The sequence below is a fragment of the Penicillium malachiteum genome (genome assembly GCF_028827825.1).
Source record: "Penicillium malachiteum strain IBT 17515 chromosome Unknown utg000002l:1.0-8849297.0:1.0-8852440.0, whole genome shotgun sequence".
Taxonomy (NCBI): Eukaryota; Fungi; Ascomycota; class Eurotiomycetes; order Eurotiales; family Aspergillaceae; genus Penicillium; species Penicillium malachiteum.
The window spans coordinates 6,163,877-6,186,312 of NW_026643095.1; the positions used below are offsets into that span (position 1 = coordinate 6,163,877).

Consider the following 22,436-nt stretch of genomic DNA (forward strand, 5'->3'; position numbering starts at 1 on the left):
GTTCACAAGAAATTTGAGATTTAGCGCCTGCATGGTCACAGATGAGAATGTTTACCAGTAACGAAGTGCGGGTTTTGAGTCTGGCAGGTTTCTGAATCATGGATAGTTGTAGTTTACAAGATCCAAGTTGGAGATGCCAGCCTTATAACAATTTGAAGGTGGGATAAGACGAGAATTTAGAATCCGACTCCTATCGGCTTTGTGATACTGAATGTCACAGTGCCATATGAGGCTCCGTATGGGTTAAAATGTATGAGTCTTCAATGCTGCAGAAACCGTCAGTCATGGTACCACCGTAAGCCTACAAGTTCCTGCCACCTAAATTTTAATTTTAGGGATCATATTCAAATGTTGGAAGGGGGTTCCATGTACGGTCTTTCTGGATGACGTTTCTTAAGATGAGATCCTATCAAGGAGATAATCACCTGGGCAGAGACCTGAGCTGCCAGTGTCTACTACCATGATAGTCTCGCCTGGTAGGCGTCTCACTATCTGTGGTATTACAATTCGTGATATTAACTTGAACTACAAATTTCTACGGGGATTTTCCTCCGGCCATTTCAATTTGCTGGCTATGCGCATGGATTGTATCTATTAGCACTGAGGAATAAGAATATATCAAAATGAATAGATATTGAAGGCATTGTTGGCCTAAAAAACACCACGGACCCAGTATCGCCCAGTATAAAGCGATGCGCGAGGAAATGATACAGGTCAAAAGTAGTGCAGAAATAAGAAAGTAGAGTAACATGAGTATGCAAAGGGGACGGTTCAAATTCGAGTCAAAAAAATAACCTTGAAAACAAATAAAGAACCTATCCCAAAAGAATCAGGAAACGTCACGCAACGCCTGCCCCTGTCGTAATGCTGGATGACTGAATAATGCCGACCACGCTATGCAAAGGGTTTTGTTCAAGAGAAGATAAAGGCCATAAGGATGGGGTATCGTGAATGGGTAATGGAGTAAAGAAGTTCGAATAACAGGGGACGGAAAGGAGTCGCAAAGGATGTTTGTAAAACAAATGAAAAGTATGAAAAAAAATAAAGCAATAAAAGAGGACGTCGTTTAAAATGGAGCTGTTCCAGGTAATTGTCCAGGAAAGCAGATAGGGATAGTTCATAGGTCGGAATCGGACTGCGAGATATGGCTTTCCGCTGAGATTTCACGGCCACGACGGCTCACGGCAATGCGTCTGCCAAGTTTGCTCTCGGGGATGCCATCTCGTGCTGCACCAAAGTCAAGAACCTGCATGTCTAATGTTAGCTCTATATGCCATAAAATTCACAAAACAAGACCAACTCACCTCGATGTAGGTCAGATTATCCCGCTGCACTGCAGCAACACAGCGACGATCATTAAACTTAACTTGCCAGACACCACTGAGGTCAGTGAGTAGGTCTCGAACACAGTTGCCGTTCGTAACATCCCACATCTTCAAAGTTCGATCAGAGCCAGATATGACCTTCTGACCATCATGCTGGAAGCAGGTTATTGCTCCAGTGTGAGCACTGAGGGTGTTCTTGCAGTGACCACGCTGTGGATCCCAGATCCGGAGTGTAGAATCAGCGGCGGCCGAAACAAGATGGTCACCCTGCAAGGCAAGAAGACCGACAAGGGAGGTATGGCCATCGAGATTGTAGAGCAGGGCTCCATCATCGAGTGACCAGATCTTGACCATATGGTCCATGGCACCACTGATGCAGCGGTTGCGCTCGTGGTCCAAGACAACACTGTAGACCTTGAGGGTATGGCCGGTCAAAGTGTATTTCACGTGTCCGGTAGAAATCTTCCAAACACGCACAGTGCAGTCATAGCTACCACTGACCAGAGTATCACCATGGGCTGCGATAGCACGTACCGAATGGCTGTGACCAGATAGGACTCGAACGAAAAATGGGCAATCATGATCATCTGCTGTAGGCGAATTGGCCAAATAGAGTGGGTCGGTGGGTTTTGGCAGCTTCCACACACGCAAGTTTGAATCGCGAGAACCCGTAATTATCAAAGGCACCTTAGGCATCATCAGGGAGCGGCCATTGGAATCTTTGCCGATCTCGGTGGGCAGAACAATTTGCAAACAACGAACAGTGGAAGTATGTCCGTGGAAGACTTGCGTGCAACGGGCTCCCTCAATATCCCAGACGCGGACTGAACGATCTGTTGATCCTGAAACCAAAGTATTGCCATGATATTCAAGCGCCCAGACACCGCCATCATGACCCTCCAGGGTAGCCTTGAGGGCACCAGTCTTGGTGTCATACACATTGATGTTGGTGTCATCGCTTCCAGTCAAGATCTTATCCGAGTCGAACTGCAAACATGTGACAACATGGCGGTCATGAGCACGGAAAGCAATGTGGTGGGGCTTAACTTCAGGCTTCATCCATCCGCGACGAATAGCATGGAGTCGACGGTAGATAGCCTTGAAGAGGTAAAGTCCGCGTAGAGCAGGAATGCCGACTTCTGGATATGGAACCGCGGCAGCAGCGGCATTTGCTGCTGCATACGGTGCTTCCGACGCCGCGACATCCTTCTTCCAGTCCGGCTCGGAATGATCCGTTCCACTAGAGGAAATCTTGCGCTTCGCCAGCTTTCGGCTCGTGGTTCGTGTGTTTGCTTTTCGCTTCGGGCGTCTATTGAGCGGCATGGTCGTAAGAGGGACTCTGTCAGTCGCCGCAGACGAAGAAGGAATCGGAGATAGCTCGTAGTCGGGCTTGGGGGGTATTTGAACTCAAATCCTTTTCCCAATTATCGGGGCTACTAATCTGCCATCCCCATCCCTCTTTGATGGATCGCTCCAGCTCTCCCTCAGATAGAGTGTAACCATCTTGGTCAAGCAGCTCCTTCCAGGTTTTCTCATCCGAATTAATGATATGACGCCATTTCTTCGAGACCTGTGCCGCACGACACATGGTTTGAACATCAAAGTATTTCACGATATTCAAGCCAAGCTCCAAGGGAAGCAAGGCGATGAAATCGCATTTGAGAGTGGGATTCACCACGTCAGCCACAAAATGCAATGTGGGTTTAGGGCATCGTCGGAGGAACTGGTACATCATGTAGGTCTTCAATTCATCAGGGACCGAATCAAAGAACTCTAGCACCTTTGGCATATCCATCAGCGAAGCTGGCGACCGCGCAACAGGCGCAGCCATAGTCAAAGCCCTGCTTCGGGAAGATTCCGAATCATTAAGATGCACCTTGGAAGACCGTGGAACATTATTGTCAAGGCTAGAGTCAGTGTCCACGTCAGGCCCTTCAGATTCGAATGAGGACTCGGCATGGAGAGCATTCATAGCAGTAACCGGTGACAGACTAGGGCTTGGTAAACACATATCTTGAGCCATCGCATTATCAATGGCTGAGAGTTGAGTCGACAATTCTGGTCGCGGCTGTGATGTGTTTTCCTGGGTAGAGAATGAAACACTTTGGCCGACCGTTCCAGAGCCAGATGTACCACTTGTATCAACTGATGGACCTTGATCATCATTTTGGGTGAACACCGCATCTTGTGAATTATTTGCTGCTCCAGTCTCAGCTGATACAGGAGTCCGTAACAGGGTTTCTCGGCGGGAGAAATTGGCACTCTGCGCCCTTTGTCTGGAAACCACTGCATCTCCAATGCTCCCAATATTGTGTTCTGTCTCCGGAGTGGCCAGGCCTGCTGGAGAAAGAAAGGCGTTTGATGTCTCATGGCGGATACGTCGTGTCACGGGTTCCGAAGGAACTCGGCTTCCACGCGTCCGTGGGAGGATTGATGGACGAGGTTCAGCGATGGAAACTGGAGATACAGGCCGATTTTGGGCGTTGGGACGGTTGACACGGGTCATAGATCGGGGAGGAGCCAGTCGGCGAGAAGCACTATCATCCTCAGAGGAAAATGAGTTGACAGACCGAATCAAGCCATTTGAGGCTCGCAGTGCATCATTCCTTTCCTTCAGCTATATGTCATGTCAGTAATTCGTGACGTAAGAAAAAAAAGAAAAATGTGGGAGATGGGGAAGTCTCACCTGACTAGCCGCAGTCATAGAATCATCTGGCTCATTGAATATGATTGATCTTTCACCAATATTGAACTTCAAGTTTTTCAGAGGAGATGGGGTAGGTGATGCAGCCAACGGGTATTGTCGGGCATCCAGATCTCTAACCGCACGCGGAGGTCTAATGATCAGGGGAGGAAAGGAAGTTGTAGTGGTAGTTGTGGTTGTGACTACCGTAGTGCGCGTTGCAGGAGCGAAAGAGAACTGGCCATAGATATTGTTGGTTGGTCCTTGCTCGATCTGGTCGATCTGCTCTCCTTCGTGGTCGTCCATTTCGCGTTTTCGGGTATGAACCAGGCGAGACTGAGGATGGTGGGTCACATGGGAATTAGATGCAGCAAAAGACGCGTTGGGTTCAGAGGTGTGTGTATTGTGAGAGATGTGTGACGGGTGGCGAGGGCGAGGAGAATGAGAAGACATCATCAAAGGAAGCAATCAAAGTGGGGGGGAGTTGTGTGAAGGCGATGAACCACTTCGAACCGGGGTCAAAATGGGTGTTAGCAAAACGCCCCGACACAAAAGACCGAAGAGACCATCTACAGCAAGGTAAAAGGGTCTAACAGGCGAAACATGGATGTGTGTTTTTTTGAAGGGTGGGAGAAGGACGCAAGGATGATCAAAAGGGGAGGAGAGAAATACTGTGGCGGCTGACAAGGGAGTTTGGGCGGAGAACAACAAGTTAATCCGAGTCCCGGATTGGACGATGTCATGGATAACGTGCAAGTTTCTTTGATCTGAGAACTACACTTCATAATGCTTGGACTAGTATATTTCTTAATTTCGAATAATCTAGAATTCTCTTGGTTTGAATTTCCTTTCTCCTCATTTTTTTATTCCTTTGATCGCCATAATTTTCAAATTCTGGGGTGGTTTTGCCCGGTTTTTTGTGTTTTCTGCAGCATGAAAACCTTGACTGTACTGTGTGGCTCGGGATGTCCCAGTGGCGTAGGATTCTCCGTGGAAGATTCTTTTCTTCTATGCTTTTTTTATTGTTATTTTTATTCTAATTTAGCTTGAGGTTATTTGTTTCTATTTTTCCAGACTATTCTTCTATTCTATCAAAGAATAAAATTCACATTTACCAGGAGTTTATACACTATCAAATCGTAAATGTATATCGAGTCGGGCTACAAACCTGTTTAGGGATGTGGAGATATAAATCTTAGTCAGCGTTCCAGCCATTTCAGTGATCACGTGGATACAATGGAGAAAGTTCATAACAAGTAAACTCCGCACTTCCAAGTTGACATTTGAACAGGTTATTATGACCAGACATGATGAGAATATTTGAACACTGCTCATCCTTGGAAAATAGCCCCTTCCAAGGTGGGGCCCCGGACTCTGGCATCTGAGAACCAACTTGTTTACTATCCACCTGGGCAGTGGGATCCACTTAGAAACAGGGATAGCGGGATCGATAATGTGCGATAAGATAGGGAGATGTACAAAGTACGTGATCAGGGGAAAAAAAGAGACAAAAAGCAAAAACAAGAAAAATTTCATCAGAGACGGGAGTCGCAGGGATAACCATTTCCTGTATCCCTTTTTGGATCCATGCACGAGCGGTGTACGTACCTTCGAGGTACCTGACGCATGACCTGCAGGTACCCCTGAAGCCCTGCCCAATTCCCTAGTGGAGACGGACCTCGGGAGTCCGGAATACATATATCTTGAATATCTCTCAACTACCCGACTTTTTAGACTCAGTGTTGAAGTTTGATACACCTGTGCAAATGGACAAAATTTCCACGGGCTTTGATGTAAGATTTTGAGCCTAAGAGCCAGCCGAACACCCCAGCCCTGGAGGTCGATGCTTCAAATGTTCAAGTTGGGTATTAAGTAGTACTGCGTACATGGATACATGCATATACCCATGTGCATTTGAACACATGTGCATTAACTTGAACATTGAAATACTAATAGTACATGTGGCCCTGGAGTATTACACCCGTATGTGCATATGTCAACTGGTGTCTGCTGGCTACTACAGCATTTGAAGCCACTCCCGAGGTCAGGGCTCAAGTGCTGGCACTGCCAGTGGCAGCATATGGATGTGTCAACTGGTAGTAATGTGTCAACTGGTACACAATAAATAGTCCACGGGTAACAACACTTGAACATTTGAACTAGTAGGTGGTGGTAGTATTCAAAATATACTATGTACCTACTAATACGTGCACATGTGTCAATTGATACCTATATATGCTCGGAGTCGGGTGCAATTGAGTAGTAGATGATTCAAGCTATATGTATATATTTTTGAGTTTTTAAAATTCGAAGTCTGCCACCTGGGCAGTGGTTCAAGTTGTGAGACTGCAGTAGTAACTTGGAAGTAATGGTACATACCTACTAGTCAAAGAACTAGTACTATCGAGGTTGGCAAGAACTTCAAGTTCCAACTTCAATGTTGAAGACTACCTAGTACTAGAGCTCCCTCAATCAAATAAGGCCTGCCGTTCATATCAACCTGAGAAGGAATGTTGATTGGAATAATTAGGTCTCGTGCGTGTGAGCCTTATCTATTAAAATTAGTCAAAGTGACCAAAACAGTACGTAGAAAACTTGAGAGAAATTTGAATGAGATGATTCACAACTTGGATGAAAACAATCTACGCTTGTACACCTTGGCTCCCATTTTTCCATTCAAGTTTCTACTTAGTCCGAGTGACCACTGAAATTTGAATATTTGAATAGTATCACCGTGACCTCCAAGTTAGCACCCACAGTACTACAGGCGTTCAAATAATGTTGTGGCTGATGTCACACCATTGAGGATACATAGCCACAGGGACAGAAATGATCATTATATCTAACTCACATGCCAGTGCTGTCTAAACCTACATAGTACGTATGAATGTCCATGTCTGTACCTGGGGTACGAGTAGTAGTTCCAGATGTTCCATGTGAGAGACTCGGCGTTACTACATATACATATAACCTTTCTTCAAATGGTTTTTTTCTTTCATTTTCAGTGCTCTTCCATCTCAAGGTATCAAACCAAGGTATCGCAATTCCAACTTGAAGGCTTCGAACTCGCAAGTGTAAAGTCTGGGCCTCAGGTGCATCTGGCTGGATTACAATATTACATAGCCGCCTCAGGCTGTTTTGCAAATTTCTTTTGAATCGCCTGCAATATTTCATTTCAAATACCACTGGCAGTCTCGAAGAGAAAACTAATCATGGAAGAAGATCTTGGCTGAGTGTGAGAGCTGTCGCAACATCAGATAGAATATTCATCCATAAGACCAATATATTCCCATTCCTGCTGAAGAATTCCAAAGGCCGAAAATATTAGATCTTCAAGGAGAATTCGAACGATATGGAAAGCGATCAATCACATATGCACCAGATCAATCACTAGATTTCCGTGCAAGTCCACGGGTGAGCGATCTAGATCCCGCCTCACTCCATTTGTCTTATTCCAAGGTTATGCCCAACCTCTGTAGCTTCCACATCCACATGTACAGATCATATTCTCTCACAGAGATTTGGAACCGGAAAACATTGCCTGATAGAAGGGACTTGTTGCTGGGAGAATTTATGGCCTTATGACTCGGAACTACGTGTATTTCCGTGATTATCACCTCAAGAATTGAACCCATGTTTATTCGAAGCTAAAATTCAAGTTTTGAACATGACAAAGTCAAGTAGATATGAAGCCAGTAATCCGACTCAGTCATCTAAATAACCTTTCAAGGTTAGAATGTAATCGATCCTTACTCAATTTTCCGTAGATCTAGTCTACTCCTGTCAGTGGTGAAGATTACTTCAAGCCCTAAAAAAATTAGTCATGAGTGCCACCCACGTTTGGATAATATTGGGTGATCGTGGTCTTTATGACTCGTCGTTTTGAGATCATTGCACGAAGTAGGACTCCCCGTGCCTACCCGTTTGATGTATTCCAAAAAGGCACCGGGGAGGAACTGATGGTGACAAAGGTACCTTCAATTTTGACGTCTGGACATTCTGGACTCGGATTTATTTCAAAAAATGCTTTAGCGGTGGGGGCACACGACATCCCTGCCTTTATTTGACAAATTATAAGGCTCCAGATGACTCTTTCTTTGTTTGCTCTTTTCTTTTTTTTTTGATCCATCGTACCCAGGGGAGTGGTAAATCTCGGAATGCTCCGAGAAGCCTCATTTTTTGGTTTCGTATAAATGCGGATGATCTGCCGCTATGGAGTCAACTTTACAGATCACTTTACAGATCACAATTCTTGAAACGCACTAACCAGCCCCTGCTAATACTCTGAAGCTTACTCCGAACAACCTATTAGAAGAGCTTAAATCAAATAAGTGATTCAGTGGCTGGTGCAATGGGCAATTTCTATTTTCTTCTTTCTTTTCTTCATCGTTCGATCGATTAAAGAAAAAAAAATGCAAAACCCGAAATCAGGATTCTACAATGATGGAAAGCAACATTGTCGGAAGTCCGCATTCTAAGGTTATACCATGAAGACCCAACTACGGAGTACGGAGAACACATGGAGGCACGGGGTATAGAGCACGAGGTACTCCGTGCTCCATCCAGTCCACTGGGATCAGTACCTCAGGCTCCAAACTCCGTACTCCGGATCAAGCCATGAAGAAAGCTTCGGATGATGAGCGCATGATCTACAAAATCCACCGAAAATCATTAGCTAGATCATGAAACTAGAGCCATGGGAAAAACAGGCAACTATTGCATGCATTGTGGACAACCTGCGCATTGATATTGGTGATGAACTATTGAGGGACCATTTGACGCTAGTCGTCCCCAACCAGTGGTTTGGCAGGGATGGGAAATAAAAAGGAGTTCCCACCACCTGTCAAACCATTCATTTGGGTTCAATAGTCGGCAAATAGGGAAAATAATTTCGATGCTCGCGGGGTAAACCTGATAAACGTTGCAAGAAGATTCATCTGTCAAAACCTTGTCAATTGGGTTCAAATGTTCTCTGAAAATTTAATCCGTACTACGTAGAGGATGGAATTTCATTCGCTAATTTTACCCCCTATTCTATCGACAAATTTAGACTAAAAAGCATTACGCAGATGCTATCAGCTTTAGACTGAGAGGAACCAATAGGACGGTTAGCGGCAGGAAAGACTCGATTAAAATTAACATTCTGGGGAGTGTGTGAGTGTGTCACTGCGGCTTCGCACACCTGTGGGTCCTTGGACACGGCACAAGGGGGCTTGAACGGAGCTGTCCGGCAAGCTAGATCTCCATCGATCGGTATGATTTGCTCGGATCGGAGTAGATGGACACGGACTAGAGCACGAACGGAAAAGGGTCCCTAGTGACACACGTAGGGGGGGTTGCGTGAAAGGGCCAGACACCCATGAATCAAAACCCGAATAAAAGTACATAGAGAAGTTTAAGTCATCCAGGGTCTTCAAGAATTGCCGGGTTTTGAGTGAAAAACCTCAAAAAATGGAAAAACTGATATGAATTCTAAGACATGACAACCTGTCAAACCCTAAGCAATTGAATTTGAACGTTTTAACGGAATCCTCCACTTGTACCTGCCTTAGACCCAACCTAGAGAGCCTTTGGGAAACGCCCACGTTCTCCGTCAAGACTGGGCCTCGTGGAAAGCGGGCTGTGTGCCGCTCCAGTTCTCCCTAACGGAGTGTAGAACGATTTGAGTTTCATCACACCAAGACCAAGCTTGTGGACGCGTTGTGATGGGAATATAACTAGGGGAGGCCGATCATTACCTTTCACCACCCGGCACCAGAGCCAAGAGAGGCAATAGACATACGTGACATCAATAATTTGTCATTGTGGCTCTCGATTCGGGCGGCTAGGGGAGTTGCGATCGAAATGACCGGCCCCGACGGACTGGGAACTGGGTCCATCACCGATCGAAGTGCAACACGCGAATCACGCGAATCGACGGCCATAGCGGCCGATATTCTCCATCGGATCCAGAGTTGAGGCGATGCTCTATACCGAGTCTGGAATACAGGGAATCAGGTTTCTAAAATACTCCATGCAATGCACGGGGCGCTTGCGGGTGGAGCTTCACATGTTGTCGTCACTTTGGGATGGTGAATAGTGTCTGCCACAATTTGATAGATGTGGTTGCCTAGTACGGAATATGGAGTGCACATGTGCAGAGAAAAATTCAAGTTTTTCCTCGGAAGATGATTTCGATTCGATCTGAGTAACACAAAGAGAAGATGTTTCCAAGGTTCAAATGTTCTTTGTGATACACATATTACCCTTTACGGAAACTCCAACCTGCTCAAATGGTTTATGTGGGCAACCGTGACTTAACCGTGACCTTAACCTTGACCTACCCGTGGTCATTATCCCTCGTGGGCACGTGTTTTTCTCTCAAGGTTATCGGAGGGTTTAAGGTTATTCTATGCATTTCCAAGGTTTCTTTCCTATAAGCGAGGATTTTAGTTGCACATAGTTATCATGACAACAACAAAAAAACTATCATTGATAGGATAGGATTGACCAGGATGAACCATTGCAATCTCCGGAGTTCTCTAAGATAGACACTATTTCCCTTTCATCGGGACTCGAACCGTGCGACAGGAATGGAACCGAGGACTGGTCTCGTTAGTGCCTGTCGATACTTGCTCTATTGGGTTCACAATGGAGGAGCTGAGATGTCGATCTCTTAAGGTGATTTTCTTTTTCTTTTCCCTTTCAGAATAAGATTATGATAATTATAACTATCATTATTAGCGGCCTTGTCCTCAATTGCCCCCCTGAAAAAGTGCCACAGTGCACAGTGCCACCTGTAGACTCATCATATCACATCAGATCACACCAATGTACGACATCCCTGCACATGTACGGAGTAAATCTATGTATAGAATAAGATAGAAAAGAAAACATGTCAAACTTCATATTCAAATCATCAGATTCAAAATGTCATATGAGAAATATGTACTTTGTACTCTCCAAGATCCAATGATCATTCCCCAATTCCTCCCCCTTTAACTCCGTACTTGTTTAGAACTTGGTCCAAGCGGGAAGAAATCCCAATTTCTCCCCCTTTTTTTTCTTTTAAATTATTATCAAAATATTAAAATGAAATCCAAAAAATACAATAAAAAAAATTTTATCCACAAAATAAAACCTCCACTAAATTCCAAAGACAGGTGGAGCATCGCCCCCCTTTTAGGACTGAGAGAGGTCCATACGATCTTCTAGGATACTCCGTCCACTACGGAGTTGAGGATACTTTTTAAACTTACTGACTCCCCGCACTCGTTTCTTTTTTTCTGCTTGGCACTTACGATCTCTCACGGGCTTGTCAACATCCCTTGGAAAGAAGCAAAGAAAAACCATCGCCAAATAAAAAACTTGGATTGGACACGCACACTGGTACGTGGTGGAGTCCCCGGGTTCCATGTCCCGTACCACGGCTTTGAACGGCTACGAGAGCTCAATGTCCCGGTGACTAACTCAGTGGTACATTAGGTTCAATTTCAAAGGAGAAAAAGAGACCTTCCTTTCTTTCACATTTACCAGGGTCCAAACATTATTCTCGAAATCTATTCTTAGTTGCATTGGACCCCGACAACCACCTTCATATTCACGCCGAGGAATTGAATCCTTACCCTTATTATTCGCCATGGCCCCTCGAGACCAAGCTCAAGTGCATGTACCGCTACGAACATCGAGTCGTAATCTACGGTCCGACGCAATGAACCAAGAAGATGCGACCTTCGTGGATCGCAGGACCTCCAAAGCGCAGCGCATTCTGGGTACCGATTTGCCCATCCACAACCAGGCTCAGATGGAGTCACAGAAGCACTCAAAATCCCGCCGGTCAAGCCTTCGAACGCCTGATAATAATAGCACCAGACAAAGTACGGGATTTGTTCCATTCCCTAATGCGATCCAAAGCGACAGGATGATCCCGCCTCAGAATCTCCGTGTCAGGGCTTCATCGCCTCTACTGGGCCATGAATATCTCTCTCACGATCCTACTCCGCCTCTTCCTAAACCTTCAAAGAGAATTCATCAATCGGGATCCTCTTCTACGCTATTCTCCTATTTTACCTCCAAGGAATCGAAATCGAACTCCCCACAAGGACTACAACCCAGAGTTAGCAACAAGCTCGGCATCGATCCCCATGTGACATTCAAGCAATCGCAGAGTCCCCCAAAAGAATCGAAGCGAAAGATGCGTCCGCCTCGCATTGATTTGTCTATTCTCTTTCCTAAGCCTAGAAATCAGGCACCGCCCCTTTTATCCCCTCAGCGCATGACGAGCTCGCCTTCCCCAGTTTCTACAGTGGTGTCAGATTATCCCACCCAGACTCGAGACAGAACGAGCAAAAGTAGCAAGACTAGCACATCAACTGCGCGAAGATTTGGCGATCCTCTCCCGGTGCGGACATCTATGGTTCACAGCGAAGCTCCAAAGCCGCACATGGATCGATCAGATCTGCTGTCTATTCCGGAATCGAAAGATAGCGACTTCCTTGATCGTCCGTTCGAACGTACCGTTGGGACAAGTGAGATCGACCTCGCTTTGGATAGATATGCTGCAAGACGTTCAGTTCTTAGTCACTCCAGTACTATGTACACTGCAAGTCGTGAACAATTGCAGACAGATCAACGACGGCCCTCGGAGACCAGCAGCAACACGCGGCGAGGTCAGAGTCCCGCTGATCCGCAGCGACAGAGCAGAGATGTGTATTTGAGTCCCAAATCCAAGTCTCAACCTGCTTCTCAAATCACGAGTCCTCCAGAACAAACCTGGCGACAAAAGGACACTGGCAGGCGCAGCTCGCAGGGTACCAAGGGCTCTGTTACCAAGAAGAGCAGCAAGAGTACTCTGCAGAATAAAGACTTGCAGAACACTAGCGTTCTTTGCCTCTCCTCATCAGATGATGAGACCGAGGATGAAAAATCAACTCCGACGGATACTCGTCTCCCGAACAGAAAGTTCCGTGATAGCGTGGCCACATACGACGAGTTTGATGCTGAGATCTATACTGCATCGACCGCCCATGCTGCCACTGCGCAAATGTTGAGAAAAGTAGATCGATCATCATCTATCGGCAGTAGTAGCCGTGGATCTCAAAAGATTCCCCAGAGGCAGCTTAGCCGGCAGCACGTCTCTAATCCTTCCATGTCATCAACGAGCAAGTCATCTACAACGACTCGCCGGACTACTCAATCCCGACGATCAAGTGGAGTACCTATCATTAGCGAGCCAGACATCTTGGATCAATTACCGCAACCACCTCGGCGCACTCCTCGAGAGCTGAAGGACTTGAAGGAAATGAATCGCCGAAGCCGAGTCATTGCGGTAACTCGACAAGAACAGGATCTGTTGGAGGCAATGCGCCAGCGAAAGGGCAAGATTACCCCCAGTATCTTCAACTACAATACGGCCACGGAGCCCGATCGAAATTCAGTGTTATCAGTCCCTTCGCGGGATTCATTCTGCGGATCTGATACCTCTTTCTTGCGCCTTAGCGCTGCCTTCCCGCCGTTCCCTCAACGGTCTGATCAAGGTGCCTTACACAAACACAAGAGCGGTTCTCCTTCGCAGAGTTCGAGTTCTGATAGTGAACAGAAGACTGGCGGTAGTGGCTACTCAGATTCCCTCCCATCCCCTTCTACTAGCGGTGCCTCGCCGCTCACACCGACACTCCCCATCCACCGCTTCTCGCCTCTCCCTTCTCCTAAGCCACCCCCACGTGGTCCTCCTCCTGCCATTCCGGAGGATCAGAAACAGCATACCCGACGTCGTACCGACAGCAGCGAAGCTATTATGCTGAACGATGAGCCACCGCGCAAACACGACCTTCCACTTTGGTCCTTTGACTTTGATTGGAACCACGATCGGACTAGCGTGGCTGCTGTGCATTAAATGGCGTATCCCCCTTACATTATCTCTCGAACTGCATTATTTCTCCTACCTCTCCTCCTCGTGCGCCTGCTTGTACATCTACGGAGTGCACCTCCGACTCTTTTTTTCCTATGCCGCAGCTGGTCGCAGAAATTTTCATTGGCCCGTCATTTACTTTCTGCCATTCCTTGCATTACCATCTTCGGTCTATTGGTTCCAACTGGATCCTTCTCACTCTTCGAACTGTGTTTTCTTGTCAGACTACTTGTGCATTTTGCGGTCATTGCCATGCGTTGTGCTTTTTCAAGCATCTTGTGTTACGAGAATGATTCCAATCATTTTATCCCGCATACTAATTTCCTTAACTTTTCCCCCTTTTGTTTTCCCCCTTTCGTGGGACACAATATACCCTTTCCTATGTTTTCTTGCATGTCGGAGGCTATCTGTATTATTAGAGCTCGTTATGGGACAATTGAATATCCTATTGAATGTCAACTTGATCCAAACTTAAGTCTCTTTTCCTGTCGATAGAGTAGCACAGTACTTGATCCATCAGTGTTGATTATGGTCACAAAGTACACTGTTTACTCCGCAGCCACCCATGTAGAGCGGGAAAATTCTACGCTTTGATCCCTCACATACTACAGTCATCAAGATGAACACCAATAGGCCTTATCCACGCCTCAATAAGCATGGTCAAGCCTTTTCATACGGGTCATATCTCAACATTTTACATCGTGCAGATCTGTCCCCACTGCTCACGTAGTCCAAGGCGGTACGAAGTCAGCCCTAATCGGCGTGGCTGACGTGCAGCGAACCAATTTGGTGGCTGGAAAGCCAAGTCCCGACTGGATCGCACACGCAATCGATCTGCACCAACATCAGGAAATCGAGATGGGTATATTGCCTCATTCCACTGCATATCGTTGTGCATGTACTGAGAGTAGAGGATAAGAGGGGCCACGAAAGGACGATCTGACGTTCCAAGGTGGGCTTTGACGTCAGGCGATGCAGCTGTTGTCCCTTGGACATATGCAGCTTGGACCATAGGCTTAAGAGTACCTAAAACACCATCTCATTCGTGGATACGACAAGAAACATGGGAGAATAAAAAAGTATCCATGAAAATCTGGATTCTCCCAAGTTGATTTGATGCCCAAGAAAGAGTCTGGACCCGTGACTGATTACCGTGATCCACACCGCCGTTCCTCACTTTAAACTCCGTTGTTCCTTACCCCGGATTCATGTTCAATTACATCTCTCTTTTTCTCCGTTGCAAAGACCACAAACTTGAGATTTGTTAAAAAAATTCGAATCCACTTGATTTGAACAGGTTTGATTAAAGGCAAACTTAGCCTGCAGCCTCTTCTTTCGATCCCAGCCACCTTCGCACGGAGCTCCGTCCGCGATCGCCAGCCGAAGTCCTGCCGCTGGGCGCCATTGAAGAAGATCGCCGGGTCTCCCCTGCCTTAGCCCCAAGGTGTGCGGAAGTGCGAGAAAACCCGCAAATCGGGATTTTGGTTTCCAGACTTCTAGTCGTTCCCTACACTCCTTCCCATTGTACCCTACTTCTAAAACACACTCCTTTCCCCTGTCCCCGTGTTTACCTCTGCGGGAGAAACAATTCCAGGGGCGCACCATCATAATTCCACCTAACCAACAATGGGGGATCATCGCACACAACGCCAGCCGTCATGGCTACAAGCGACATCGCAAAACGTGCCATGGATCTTGGTAAGGAGATTTCTAAGGATCGATCGCATCAGTCTACGACAAATTACTGACATGTTTGTTTTTCTATTCCTAGGTGACCGCGCAGTCGACTGCGTTTGTGTTGGTGAGCCCCTCCTTGTGGCCCCCCCGTATGATCCCAACGAGCAGCCATGACTAACAAACACTTTCTTTCACGCCCATAGCTCTCCCACTATTCTCGAGTCATGCCACCTGCTGGTGGAAAGCGATACCTCACATCCACCGCGGTTGTCTTAAACGAAGTGGTCAAGTTGGCTATTTCCCTTACAATGGCCCTCTATGACGTCTCTAAGACTGCACCCCCTTCCATGCCCGCTACGTCCCTCTTTTTCTCCCTCACAAGCGCTGTCTTTTCCGGCGACAGCTGGAAGCTGGCTATCCCCGCCGGCCTCGGCGTCCTTTCCAACTCCCTCCAATACGTTGCTCTATCCAACATGCGGGCAGCGACATTCCAGGTCACACTTCAGTTGCAATTTTTGATGACAGCGATCTTTGGTCCAGTGGTCCTCCAGCGAAGCATTGCCCCACGTAAGTGGGGTTTGCTTCTGCTATTGGTAATTGGTGTGGCTTTGATTCAAATCCCCGATGCCAATACCGAGCATTTGAATTTGAACGACGAGACTACGTCGCTGCATTTCCCTCGTTCTTTGGAAGAATGGAAGGCTGCAAGGGGTCGTGCGAGTGGGTTGCACAAACGCTCTGCTACATATGAGGGAATCGAAGAGGATATCTTGACTGCTGATCCCCATCTTGATGCGACGGCTGGCCTGCTCGCAATCATCGGTGCTGCCCTTGCCTCGGGCTTTGGCGGTGTATTTTTTGAGAGGGTTCTCCGCGACAGCTCGCAGCACACTTCTATGTGGGTGCGAAACGTGCAGTTGGCAATTTACTCCATCTTCCCTGCTCTCTTTATTGGAGTTGGCTTCCAGGATGGTGAAAAAGTATCGAATGATGGCTTCTTTCAGGGTTATAACTGGATAGTTTGGTCGACTATTGCCATGCAGGCTTTAGGTGGTATCATTTTTACCTTTTCGGCTCGTCATACACAGAGAGACCCCAGTTGCATCGCAACAACGGCTACTACTATTCTGGGTATCATCGGGAGTGTCTGGTTCTTTGAATTTGAACTCACTCCAACCGTATGTAGCCTCCAAATTCCAGCATTATTCTTGCGTGAAGTCCCAGTGACACTGACTTGTTTAATCTAGTTCTTGCTCGGATCTGCAATTGTACTAGTAGCCACCCATTACTACGGCAATCCGAGGTTCAACTCCGTTAAGGCCAAGGGTGGTGTCCGTCCACCTCCTATTCGAGTCGATAACTACGAGAAGGATAGAACCCCCGACGATGTATCCCCAGCTGATGGTTCTCCTAATGAGTTCTCTATCAAGCTCCCCACTACCCCGTTCTTATCAGATGGCATGTCTTCGTCACGGCCCACCTCTCCAAACCCAGGCCACACACGCGTTAGCTCCAATCGCAACGTAAGTGGAAGTAACTACTTTGAGAAAGAGTAATTTCGGAGACGGACCATGAGCCTTACCACGATTAAACTGGGTTTCTTCCGATGACTGTTAACGGTAATGATGACTTTGGATACCTGATAGATGCTATTTAGTCTGTGACTTGAATGGCCCCCGGCTTTGTATCATTTCCGTCCTTGTGCTTTAAGGCGGTTTGCTTGCTTGCGAGCGTGTGTTATACGAGAATGTTTTGATCAATGTTTGCATATATACGAAGAAATGAGATACTTCATATACCCAAATCCGCCTATCCTTTTCTTTTCCATTGAATTTCAAGTTGTCGAGATGGGGTGGTAGTTAATGTGAAGCACGTGCCCAGGATTCCCACAACGTCGATATACTTTGTTCTACTTTCTACTTCCAAAATTCGCCATTTCTTCTATCCTGATTTCTAATCCTCGAATACACGTCAAGATGCGACGTAATCAATTGCCTCAGTCTAGTTCCTTCCAGCCTTCCCCGAAGCGCCGTCGAGTTGAAAGCAGATTCTTTAGTTCATCCCAAAGCAGTGCTCCGGGAACTATTGATCGGAAGTTTATCGATGGCTCCCAGCAAACATACTTATCTAATTCATTTTCTCGATCAAATCCACCTAATGATGAGCCTCAAGATGAAAGTGCTCAATTAGATGACTTCGGTCAGTGTCACCTTTGCATGAAATCCACATATGCTGATAGCTACCACAAGACCTCCAACTGCTGGCACAGAACAGCAGCACTCCCCCTCGTCGTCCTCCCCCACCACCTATCCCGCTCTTTGAGAACATTCCAATATCCATCCGAGGGGTTGCTCTCGTATCCGTGGATGAGCTCCCAGATCAATATCGACAATTGTTCTCATTTCCATTGTTCAATGCAGTCCAGTCCAAATGCTTTCATCCAGCATATAACACCAATGACAATCTTGTACTATCTGCACCAACAGGCAGTGGCAAGACAGTGATCATGGAGTTGGCAATCTGCAGACTCCTCAACGTACTGAAAGACGAAAGATTCAAAGTCGTGTATCAAGCTCCTACCAAGTCACTATGCTCCGAAAGATTCCGAGACTGGAACACCAAATTCGCAGCCCTGAAGCTCAAATGCGCAGAATTGACAGGAGATACAGATAACACACAGTTGCGAAGCGTGCAAAGCAGTCAGATCATCATAACAACTCCCGAGAAATGGGATAGCATGACCCGCAAGTGGAAAGATCATATGCGTTTGATGCAACTGGTGAAGCTCTTCCTTATTGACGAAGTGCATATACTCAAAGAGACTCGAGGTGCGACACTTGAAGCTGTGGTCTCTCGAATGAAGAATATCGGCTCTAATGTGCGTTTCATTGCCTTGAGCGCAACTGTCCCCAACTCGGAGGATATTGCTACATGGCTCGGCAAGGATGCGACGAACCAGCATGCCCCTGCACATCGAGAACACTTCGGAGAAGATTTCCGCCCGGTCAAGCTGCAGAAATTTGTGTATGGATATCAGTCAACTTTGAATGATTTCGCCTTTGATAAGGTCTGCGGATCCAAGTACGTGTTGATCGATTGTTTCCTGTGGCGATTAAGAACATACTAACTAATATCATTCAGGCTGACCAAGGTCATTGAAAAACATTCATGTCAAAAGCCCATGATGATATTCTGCTGCACTAGGAATTCTTCTGCTTCCACAGCAAAAGAACTCGCTCGTCTGTGGAACATGACAAATCCGCCTGGCAGACTCTGGAAAGGGCCCAACAGACGGATTGAGGTACATAACGAGGATTTGAGCAGTGAGTGTATCTAGTACACCTTGAATTTGACACTATGCTGACATGGTAGTATGTAGCTACCATCTCCGCTGGAGTTGCATTCCACCATGCAGGTCTTGGTCCCGGTGACCGACATGCTGTTGAAAAAGGGTTCCTGGAGGGTCACATCAACGTGATATGTTGCACTTCAACCCTAGCGGTCGGTGTGAACCTACCATGCCACCTCGTCATCATCAAGAATACTGTTGGTTGGCAGGATGGTGGCTGCAAGGAGTACTCTGATCTTGAGATGATGCAAATGCTTGGACGTGCCGGGCGACCGCAATTTGATGACAGCGCTGTTGCAGTCATTCTTACAAGAAAGGATCGGGTAGGCCACTACGAAAGGCTGGTCTCGGGAACAGAGAGTCTCGAGAGCTGTCTCCATCTAAATCTCATTGATCATCTCAATGCAGAGATTGGACTAGGCAATGTTACCAATCTTGAAACAGCTACCAAGTGGCTTGCGGGAACTTTCCTATTTGTGAGGCTGCGCCGAAACCCAACTTACTACAAACTCAAGGAAGGTGCCAGCGAAGAGGATGAAGACGAGCTACTCCGCCAGATTTGTGAGAAGGATATCCAACTCCTGAGATCGTGTGGACTGGTAGAAAATGAACGGTTTCACTCAACAGAATTTGGTGATGCCATGGCTCGATATTACATTCGGTTTGACACGATGAAGATCTTGCTTGGTTTGAAGGACAACGCTACCATCTCGCAAATTGTCAGCTCTTTTTCCAATCCAAAGAGGTTCTTTGCTAACTAGTGTAGCTCGATGTGATTGTCCAAGCGGATGAATTCCGAGAGATTCGATTCAAAGCAGGCGAGAAGTCACTCTACAAGGAGATCAATCGGGACCAGGGTATTCGATTTCCAATCAAGGTCGATATCGCACTTCCATGCCATAAGATCTCCTTGCTCCTTCAATCCGAATTGGGGGCAATAGAATTTCCAACTGGAGATCAATTCCAGAAACACAAGTTCTCCCTTCAGCAAGACAAGAGTATGGTCTTTGCCCATGTGAACAGAATTATCCGATGTGTGATTGATTGCATGATTGCACGTGGTGAGTCTGTTTCCACGCTGAATGCATTGGAGCTAGCACGAAGCTTCGGCGCAAGAGTTTGGGATGACTCCCCACTTCAAATGAAGCAGCTTGAGCAAGTTGGGGTCGTAGCTGTTCGAAAACTGGTCGCGGCTGAAATCACAGACATTGAATCTTTGGAATCAGCAGAGCCCCATGAGATAGAGATGATTCTTAGTAAGAATCCTCCATTTGGAACGAAGTTGCTTTCTCGCTTGAAGGAGCTTCCCAAACTGCGCATCGCGGTGAAGATGACTGGAAAGGTTTGTCACTATCAAATGAAATATGATTCCTGTTATTGACTTAGATGCCAGGAAGCCAAGAATGGCTCTGTCAAGATCAATTTCAGAGTTGAAGTGGCTTTCATGAATGATAAAACTCCAACATTTTTCCAGCGGCGCCCTGTCCATATTTGCTGCTTGACAGAGACATCAGATGGCCGATTAGTTGACTTCCGGCGTATCAGGTGATTTCCCCTTGTTTGCTATTGATCATTTAAGCTGAGAGATGTCTAGTGCAAGCAAGCTTCAGACCAGTTTGGAGATAGCCCTCACTACCGACCTAAAGAGTGCTGATCAGTACATCGTGTGTCATACTATGTGCGATGATATCGGTAGGTCTATGGTACCCCTTTCAATGTCTCATTAGCGTCCATTTTTAACATTGATCAAACATAGCTGGGACAGCGAGACAGGCTGAGATAAGACCGAAAATGGCTTCTAGCTTCCCATTCAAGCCCAGTGGAATTTCCAACCCGGGGAACTCCAACAAACCTCCTTTGGCTCCATCTCAGTCCTCCAAACAAATTACGAAAAGGAAGCGTCAGGATGACTTTGATGACTTCGATGCGTTTGATGGAGACGATTTAGGACTCGATGACTTTTTGATAGCTGATAAACGCCAGGAAAGCCCAAAACAGAAACCAATGACTGCGGATTCCCAGATTGACGAGATTGACTGGCTCTCGATCGATAGCACCCCGACTCCTCCGCCTCCATCAAAAATTCAGAAGACATCAGCTGACACGTGGACGATTGATATGGGAGAGCAAACTGATGGGAATGAACCCATTCGACTTGCCAATGGGAACTGGGCATGCAACCACAGGTGCAAGGACAAAACAAGGTACATGGCTCTCCAAAGTGTAGGGAAACCCCCTGCTAACTCTCTAGCTGCAAACATATGTGCTGCAGAACAGGCCTGGAGAAGCCACCAAAGGTTGGCAAAAAGCGAGCCCCGCCACCATCCCAGAAACCTAGCGGGTTGAATCAATTGACCTTGTCCGCAACTATCACCAAGAGGGATAGCACGCTCAGTGAGAAACAGAAAGGAAAGCTTCCAGATAGGCCAGAATTCACCGAGAGAAATTTTCCAACAACATCCATTAGAGGCAAGGACCTGAACAAGCCCGGTGCCGTCAAGAACAAAAGCGCAGGAATGTCCTCCAGCAAGAACAAAGTCTCTCAGAGTATCTCGAAAATGCTTTCCAGTGACCACGAGTACGATGATTTTAGTGACTTCCCATCCACGTCGGATCTTTTCAACGTCGAGCCTGATTTTCGACCGCCCCCTCAATTTGACTTCTCCGGAATTGATCATGACCCGATGGACATGGACATTGTTGACCTTACATCGGAAAAATCTCCACTTAAGCCTAAGGCCTACAGAACTTCACTGGAGACAGCACAGAGTGTCGAAAACTCACCAATGAATTCTCAATTCTCGCTGACGCCAAATGATACAGGCGCCACGGGTACCTGGATTCCCGGAGAGGACATCTTCACCAGTCCAGAGAATACCAGCAGTACTGTACTCAGTATGTCTCTGACCACACCATATGACAATTCTCCAAATTTGAAACGGAAGGCAGGACCCCCAGATGAATCACTTGTCCCGCCACAGAAGAAAGTTGACCGATGCGCAACCCCGGAGATTCTCTCTGCATTCAATGCAGATGATGAGATGCATGAAACGCATGGTCTGATTGAGTCAGAAGGATCTCCTGAATGGGAAGATGTGGATCGACTTTTACTCGAAGAATTCAAGGACGTTATCGACTTCTACTGACGAGCCGGCTTATGGATTACTGCTAATGAGAGGAGGGAAGTTCGATCTATTTCTACTGACGAGTGAATGTGTGGGGATCAGGGAATTCATTACAATTTTATTGTTCGCATCATACTTTCTGACACCGAACTACCGCCTGATCAGGCTCAAGGCATGAATTACGATAGCTGACTATCATCGATTCTACTATTTTTCATGTCCCACGGGGTTCCTGCAATGTTGCCTGAGGGTTCCATTACAATGACTTTGGATTTTATTGAATTTCAATATCAATGCTACTGAATATCTTCAAGATTTGAACTGTGAAAGTGGATGTAGAAGTGAGTCCAAGGTTCATTAATAGCACAGTACAGAGATTATGCATCCC

The 22,436-nt window shown here is 46.6% G+C and overlaps 5 protein-coding genes across 5 annotated transcripts; 2 read left to right on the forward strand and 3 right to left on the reverse strand.

The window, feature by feature from the left end:
- Window positions 1-1,117: 1,117 nt before the first annotated feature.
- N7483_005275 (F-box/WD repeat-containing protein) lies at window positions 1,118-4,314 on the reverse strand (the record flags this gene model as incomplete). Its single annotated transcript, XM_057088712.1, has 4 exons — window positions 1,118-1,246; window positions 1,305-2,624; window positions 2,683-3,942; window positions 4,012-4,314. The coding sequence occupies 4 exons, from the start codon at window positions 4,312-4,314 to the stop codon at window positions 1,118-1,120; spliced, it is 3,012 nt and encodes a 1,003-aa protein (XP_056948541.1).
- A 5,435-nt stretch (window positions 4,315-9,749) lies between these two features.
- N7483_005276 (uncharacterized protein) lies at window positions 9,750-9,932 on the reverse strand (the record flags this gene model as incomplete). The annotated part of the gene is made up of 1 exon (XM_057088713.1): window positions 9,750-9,932. One exon carries the CDS (start codon window positions 9,930-9,932, stop codon window positions 9,750-9,752), a length of 183 nt encoding a protein of 60 aa, XP_056948542.1.
- A 1,694-nt stretch (window positions 9,933-11,626) lies between these two features.
- N7483_005277 (uncharacterized protein) lies at window positions 11,627-13,882 on the forward strand (the record flags this gene model as incomplete). The annotated part of the gene is made up of 1 exon (XM_057088714.1): window positions 11,627-13,882. One exon carries the CDS (start codon window positions 11,627-11,629, stop codon window positions 13,880-13,882), a length of 2,256 nt encoding a protein of 751 aa, XP_056948543.1.
- A 709-nt stretch (window positions 13,883-14,591) lies between these two features.
- On the reverse strand, window positions 14,592-14,909 carry N7483_005278 (uncharacterized protein; the record flags this gene model as incomplete). Its single annotated transcript, XM_057088715.1, has 1 exon — window positions 14,592-14,909. The coding sequence occupies one exon, from the start codon at window positions 14,907-14,909 to the stop codon at window positions 14,592-14,594; it is 318 nt and encodes a 105-aa protein (XP_056948544.1).
- An 889-nt stretch (window positions 14,910-15,798) lies between these two features.
- On the forward strand, window positions 15,799-22,069 carry N7483_005279 (uncharacterized protein; the record flags this gene model as incomplete). Its single annotated transcript, XM_057088716.1, has 11 exons — window positions 15,799-16,752; window positions 16,822-17,097; window positions 17,575-17,773; window positions 17,824-18,655; window positions 18,716-18,897; window positions 18,954-19,642; window positions 19,690-20,265; window positions 20,317-20,468; window positions 20,518-20,615; window positions 20,680-21,127; window positions 21,196-22,069. The coding sequence occupies 11 exons, from the start codon at window positions 15,799-15,801 to the stop codon at window positions 22,067-22,069; spliced, it is 5,280 nt and encodes a 1,759-aa protein (XP_056948545.1).
- Between the last annotated feature and the right edge of the window lie 367 nt (window positions 22,070-22,436).